The 7,500-nt window shown below is 44.9% G+C and overlaps 1 protein-coding gene across 1 annotated transcript in view; it reads right to left on the reverse strand.

Moving 5' to 3' along the window:
* The window catches only part of plch2a (phospholipase C, eta 2a), a 71,980-nt gene that overhangs the window by 19,913 nt on the left and 44,567 nt on the right, over nucleotides 1-7,500 (reverse strand). Inside the window, exons 9-11 of the mRNA XM_080858022.1 lie at nucleotides 7,161-7,332; nucleotides 4,475-4,582; nucleotides 996-1,202 (exon numbers count right to left, since the gene is read on the reverse strand). Of these exons, the coding sequence (XP_080714148.1) occupies nucleotides 996-1,202; nucleotides 4,475-4,582; nucleotides 7,161-7,332 (487 nt within the window). The remainder of the gene's footprint in view (nucleotides 1-995; nucleotides 1,203-4,474; nucleotides 4,583-7,160; nucleotides 7,333-7,500) is intronic.

Below are 7,500 nucleotides of genomic sequence, written 5' to 3' on the forward strand. Positions count from 1 at the left end.
CAAATGTTAAATGAGAACGACTCAGGCAGTGCAATCCGCCCTTCATGGACCTCATTTGCTTAAAACTCAGCAGCTAATTGGCTGATCTTTTCAGGGTGTGCGTCACACACCTCACCTCTGTCTGCCCTGGTCACAATGGTGTCACGTGCCACATCTCCTGGAGAGGTCAAAGGTCATGTATTCAATACCTCCGGGACCATTAAGCACATACAAACCCATTACGGTCGCCACGGTAATTAACTTCTCCAGAGAACCGTGTCCACAGAAAGACTATTGATCCGGCCCAACAAATCGAAACCGACCTCAGAGATAGGCGCTCGATCGCATGTTGTGTGTGTTAGACAGGAGTTAATAACTTTTTCCTCTGCTATGTGTGGAGGAGACATGGACACACACACACACACACACACACACACACACACACACACACACACACGCACATACTACTGCTCAACTCTATTACCACCGGAGACTGAGAGGGCCTCAACACAGCCTTTACCTCTTTATGCCTCGATACACAAAGATCAATGGTCACCTAATCATCTTTAATGCTCACTATTAGCTGTTTCTGTGTATCAGTTGGAAGCAAGGTACGGTGCAGTTTGTAGGAGTGCAAGTTTCAAGAGAGTTTAATAAGATAGCATTTACACTTTTGGCAGGAAATGAGTTGAGTTAAAAATGTGTGGTGAGGTGTGTGCCTGTGCCTGTGCCTGTGCCTGTGCCTGTGCCTGTGCCTGTGCCTGTGCCTGTGCCTGTGCCTGTGCCTGTGCCTGTGCCTGTGCCTGTGCCTGTGCCTGTGCCTGTGCCTGTGCCTGTGCCTGTGTCTGTGTCTGTGTCTGTGTCTGTGTCTGTGTCTGTGTCTGTGTCTGTGTCTGTGTCTGTGTCTGTGTCTGTGTCTGTGTCTGTGCCTGTGCCTGTGCCTGTGCCTGTGCCTGTGCCTGTGCCTGTGCCTGTGTGTGAGAGAGAGTGAGTGAGAGTGTATTTCAGGAGCTAACCTTTTGGGGAGACTTCTCCTTGTCCTTCTCCTTCTCCTTCTCCTTGTCCTTCTCCTTCTCCTTGTCCTTCTCCTTGTTGCCTGAGGGGGGCAGTGCTGAGATGGTAAAGCTGTCTGGGTCTTCTCTGTCACGGATCTTGGACTCTTTCATCAGGTTATCCAGCTTCTTCTTGGCCACATTCTCCACCTGTTTACGGGTCATGGACGTCTGAGAGAGAAAGACAGACAATTGAAGAGAATTGAATTTATATGAGTTGAATTGAGTGAGACAGAGAGAGAAAGAGGGTGTGTGTGTGTGCCTGTCTGTGTGTGTGTGTGTGTGTGGTGGATCAGGACAGAGAAAGAGGGTCTTTGTGGATTCGACACAGGCAGTGAAAAGGGGGAAGTAAAAGAGATTGTCATGGAGGAAGAAAAGCTCTGTTTCTGGATGAAAAGCCACAGAGAAACCATCTTAAGGTGTGTGTGTGTGTGTGTGTGTGTGTGTGCGTGTGTTCCTCTGAATCCAAAGCCTAACTAAATCATCTCATATGTGTGTGTGTGTGTGTGTGTGTATTCTAAAGCTTAACCAAACCATTTGAAGAGTGTGTGTGTGTGTGTGTGTGTGAGACTACCATACCCCAGAACCACATGAATAGACTTGTATATTTGAAGCACTGTTCTAGAGGGTTCTGAGGCTTGAAATATAAAAGATATTGTAAAATCTTCCTTTTGGGAGGTTATTTATACCATATATATATATATATATATATACACCATGCAAAAAATGAAATGGATTGAGTACTATTCAGGTGAAACCAATTTACTGAACTTGACAATTCTTCAACCCTGACAACCACAGTTTTTTTTTTTTTTGTCAATAGATAACTTTTATTTATCTATAAAGTTATGGCTCTTGAACTGGCAATACTTATAAATCTGGTAAAGCATTAAAGACACGGAGATCGTTCAAAAGTTCTGAATCAATGTCACCTCTTTACCAGCAGATGGCACTGCAGTCTAATTCTCCTGTAATAGTAATTTTCATCGGCATTGATCCTGTTGTTACCGAGGGTTATTTATTTAATTAAATTACATTTTGTTGAAATTATTATTAAATTATTAACCTACTAACTGAAGTTCAAATAATAGGGATGATGCTTTATGAAAGAATAATGTGAATAATGAATACTAACTGATGATGCCTTGAATGTTTTTGGTGAGTTTTATGAAAGAACTGAAGCATTCCAAATCCCTAAGCCCTGGGTGAGAAACAAATCCTTCACTTCTAGATCTTTCAGAACAGTTTGATTAAAGCTCGGAACTTCAGGGCGTTCCGGAACTCCCCACTGTGGAGTGTGTAGAGGAGGGGCTGCCAGGGGGGATAGGTGTGTGTGTGTGTGTGTGTGTGTGTGTGTTTGTGAAAAAAACATTGACCATTTTAATATATATCCCATAATTTTACCTACTCCTCTTCAGAAGGAGGAAACCCTATTAACCAGAGAGAGAGAGGGAGAGTGAGAGAAAGTGAGAGTGAGAGAGAGAGAGAGGGAGAGAGGAGAGGAGAGGAGAGGAGAGGAGAGGAGAGGAAGGAGACCTGAACGGGACAAGGCAATATACTTAAGTGCAGAATCCATCAAGATGGAGATGTCAGAGATAATGAGAGAGAGCGAGAGAGGGAGGGAGAGAAAAAAAGAGAGGATACAGCGATAGCAGAGATACATAAAGCAAGCAGGGAAATGAGTAGAAGGCAAACCCATGAGAGCGAGACTAAAACGGGACTCGCTAATGAAGCAGTGTACGCACACACAAACACATACGCAGACACATACACACACACACACATGCATGAACACAACACAACACAACACCACACACACCCACACCCACACCCACACACACACACACACACACACACACAAGTGCAGACATATGCACACAAACTCCAAAGCACTAAATTCACAAACACACCCAAACGGTGCACTTTAATACTGGCAACATGAAATGAAAAAGTCAAGCTAAATTAGAAGAATGAAATAAATATAAATCTGGTGTTTATGGTCCTATGCAGACAGCTCTTGGGGGCCTGTGCCTCATATCCTATCCTATTAACTCCACCAACACTTTAAAAAAGTTCTTCATTTAGAGAGTTCAGAACTGTGAATGAAACAAAAACAGTTTGGAAAAAATCATCAGACTTTCCAATGGCTGTTTCGAGGTTGTTTTGAAACAGTAACAGTATTTTTGCTTAGATATAAAGTTTAATTAGATGCTTTGTGTAATATATGCTGTTCTCTTTCTCAGACCAAGCATACATTCCCATCACATCAGCCTCCCCTAAGTATAAAGTCATTATACATATCATGGCGCTTGACTGTGTGTGTGTGTGTGTGTGTGTGTGTGTGTGTGCGCGTGTGCGTATAGTGTGTGCGTGCGTGTGCGTGCGCGCGTGTGGTGTGCGTGTGTGTGGGTGTGTGTGCGCGTGTGCGTGTGCGCATAGTGTGTGTGTGCGTGTGTATGTGTGCGTGTGTGTGTGTGCGTGTGTATGTGTGCGTGTGTGTGTGTGCGCGTGTGTGCGTGTGGTGTGTGTGTGTGCGTAATCTGAGTGAACATCAGCCCTAGCACCTGTGCTGAAAATAGAGGACTTCTCTGTTCCACTCCACGGAGTTCTGATGAGTGCTGCTTGATGCCAATAACAGATTGGGTGGCACGTCTCCAAACGGAGATAGCGCACAAACAAACACAAAACACAAAGCTAACAGCTTCAAACGCTTCATAACATACAAGGGCAGATGGACGGGCGGATGAATGCAAATGTGTCTGGGTGACGAGGCTGTTTTTGTTCTGATGCTCGTACTGATTGGAAGGATTAACCAATGCAACGACATAAAGATGATTCTGTGGTATTTATGTTAAAAGTTCTCTGCGAGAGAGGCATTAATTTTAGGTCCAGAGTCAGGAAGATATGAAGATAAGAGAAGAGAAGAGGAGAGGAGAGGAGGGGAGAGGAGAAGGAATGATGAGGGGAAAGGAGGAGAGGAGCGGAGAGGAGAGGAGAGGGGAGGAGAGAAGAGATGACGAGAATAGATGAGTGGAGAGGAGAAGGAGAGATGCAGAGAGGAGAAGGGAGGTGAGGAGAGGAGAGGGAAGGAGAGAGGAGGAGAGAGGAGGGGAAGGGAGGGGAGGAGAGGGGAGGAGAGATGAGGAGAGGAGAGGAGAGGGAAGGAGAGATGAGGAGAGGAGAGGGGGGGGGAGGAGAGAAGAGATGACGAAAATAGATGAGTGGAAAGGAGACGGGAGGTGAGGAGAGGAGAGGACAGGAGAGATGAGGAGAAAAGATGAGCGGAGAGGAGAAGGGAGGTGAGGAAAGGAGAGGGATGGAGAGAGGAGGAGAGGAGAGGGGAGGAGATGAGGAGAAAAGATGAGCGGAGAGGAGAGGGAAGGAGAGAGGAGGAGGGGAGGAGAATAAGAGATCCCAGGCAGAGGTGAGTGGGGGATACTCACGTCTCCGTTCATCAGCTTGCAGTCGTCCTCCATGTCATCGGCGCTGTCCTCATCTGAGACGTCCCCTTCCTCTGCATCTTCATCAATGTTAGGAGGGAGCTTCTTCCCCTGTAGAGTAACACACACACACACACACACACATAAATGGTAATGCTTTTTTTATTACATTTACACACACCGGGGCCTTTAGGGGAGCAACAATGTTCAATTTCAATTAACGTTTGCACTCAGTAGATTCAAGTCTTTAAGCTTCCAGATCCAGTTAAAGCAAATTCAGATACAGTAAGTGCATACAAAAATCTACCTACACCTTAAAGGTACTGTATGTAGGATTAAGTGGGATCTATTAACAGAAATAGAATATAGTATTCATAGTATTCATTTGTGAATAAACACCTGTAACTGTGAATCGTGTTTTTGTAAGCTTCAAATGAGCCCTTCATATGAGCAGGTCATCTACCACAGATGCCGCCATGTTTCTACAGTAGCCCAGAATGGACAAACCTAGCTCTAGAGAGGGCCTTTCAAATGTTTACGTTGAAGTGGCAGCTTGAATTTCGGTAGCGCTGGTTGGGAGACGAAGCAGAAGAAAGAAAAGGGAAACCGTGGTTGCTGGTGCTGCTGGGTAGCCATTTTGTATTTGAGAAGTTTGAGAACTCAAATGATCCTACTTATTATTTAGCACAAGAAAAAGCAAAGGAGTGTAAATCCTTGCTGTCAAAAAGGCAAAAAAACATGAAGCGAAACGAAATCAGGACAGGCGACGGCGGAAAACAAGGACACGCACTGGTGCGGCGTTTCCTAGACGGAGATAAGTGATGAGGCACGAATGTTGTCAGAGTGATGCTTAAGATAGTGATGTTTTCTACTGAACAGGTCAATTAGCCAACTAATCCTAAAGACCAAAAAGACCCAGTGACGTTATTGGAATCAGCCAACAGCTGCCAACTTAGTATGATCTATCCTCTGATACGTGTGTGTGTGTGTGTGTGTGTTCGTGTGTTTGTGTGTTAATATGTTCTATCCTCTGATACGTGTGCAAGTCCATCTGTGTGCTCCTTATTCCCTCTTCTCCTTCCCTTCTGAGAAGACACACACACACACACACACACACACACACACACACACACACACACACACACACACACACACACACACACACACACACACACACACACACACACACACACACACACACAGATGCTGAGACAGGCAGACACAAACACACACCGATGCACACCTATACACACACACACACACACAGAAACAGACAGCCACAAACTCACAGATGCATACCCCTGACCATATCTCTTTGTATGTGTGCAAGTGTATGTGTAAACGTATGCAGTTATGTGTGTGAGTGTGCGAGTGTGTGTGCGAGTCTGTGTGCGTGTCTGTGTGTGTGTGTCAGGAGATTTCTCTTTGAGCTGTGGGCTAACAGTAGCTTCAGCTGCACACACACACACAAGCTCACTGACCCATGCCGTGTTCAGAGCAATTTGTCAGGAGAACCGGCTGGCCTACTTTTAAACACAGTCCGCTTGTTCCGACAGGACCGCGAGTCTGATCCAATTACTAGCCAGACTGGCTGGGCTGCACAGACCACCTCCTCTGACACACAGACACACACAGACACACACAGACACACACACACACACACACACACACACACACACACACACACACACACACACACACACACACACACACAGCCAGCCTGGAGCCTTAATTACAGCACAGCCATGCCTACAGGCATTACCTAAGCTCTAACACCTAAGCTACCTAAGCTTTAATAAACACTTAATGAAGCTTCATATAAACCTGCATATAACACTTAATAAAGCTTCACAGAAGCTTCATATAAACCTGCATATAACACTTAATAAAGCTTCACAGAAACCTGCATATAACACTTAATAAAGCTACACAGAATATAACACTTAATAAAGCTTCACAGAAACCTGCATATAACACTTAATAAAGCTTCACAGAATATAACACTTAATAAAGCTTCACAGAAACCTGCATATAACACTTAATAAAGATTCACATAAACCTGCATATAACCCTTAATGAAGCTATACAGAAACCTCCATATAAGTCTAAATGAACCTTCACAGAAACCGGCATATAAGTCTTAACGAGGCTTCACAGAAATATGCATATAAGTCTGAACACGGCTTTACAGAAACCTATATATAAGTCTGAACACAGCTTTACAGAAACCTACATAAAAGTGTTACGAAGCTTCACAGAATCTTGAATTTGTCTTATTGAACCATTAACAAAGATGCAATGGTTGTAGGAAGTCTTACTGAACTGCAGTGAAGGGGTTCATCGTAGTGTTTAACATGCTATAGAGCTTGTGTGTCACACTGGACTAAAGGATCGAGCGAAACACAGGATATGTCATGTGAAGTACTGCTGCGTTTGGTCCTTTGGCTTGCGAAGCTGCATCACCGGACCTACACGTCTATTTATAGCAATGTTTGTACAAAAGTTTCTTCCTGTAATGTTGTGTGACTTGGATGAGTGAAGAAATCATGTGAAAACAAGTGTAGAAGTGTGCCCTGCATTAATCAAGGAATGAAGAACTTTGAAACCCTAAACCTAAATGAAAGCAACCGAACGCTACGGAGAGTAAAAGTGTCTCCTTGTGTGTTAAAGAGAGCACTGGTGGGCCTACCTTGACGAGGATCTTGCCCTTGAGGGCCTCGGGGGAGGGGAGGCATCCGGACTCGTCTGGAGTGATGGAGCCCAGGTCCAGCTTCTCCCCCAGGACCTCCATCAGGCACTGGGCCATCTTCTTCTGCTGGGGGATACTGCAGTGGTTCTCTATGGACAGAATCACTGGGTACCTAGGGAACAGAGGAAACAGGTCACCTTCTAGAACACTCCAGAGCAGTTGTATAAAGCTCAGGAGGTTATAGAACACCACTGGTACACTCCAGAACTTTTTGGACATTCTCTATGGACAGAATCACTGGGTAGCTAGGGAACAAAGGAAACAGGTCACCTTCTAGAAC

Source organism: Sprattus sprattus, assembly GCF_963457725.1.
Source record: "Sprattus sprattus genome assembly, chromosome: 2".
NCBI lineage: Eukaryota > Metazoa > Chordata > Actinopteri > Clupeiformes > Clupeidae > Sprattus > Sprattus sprattus.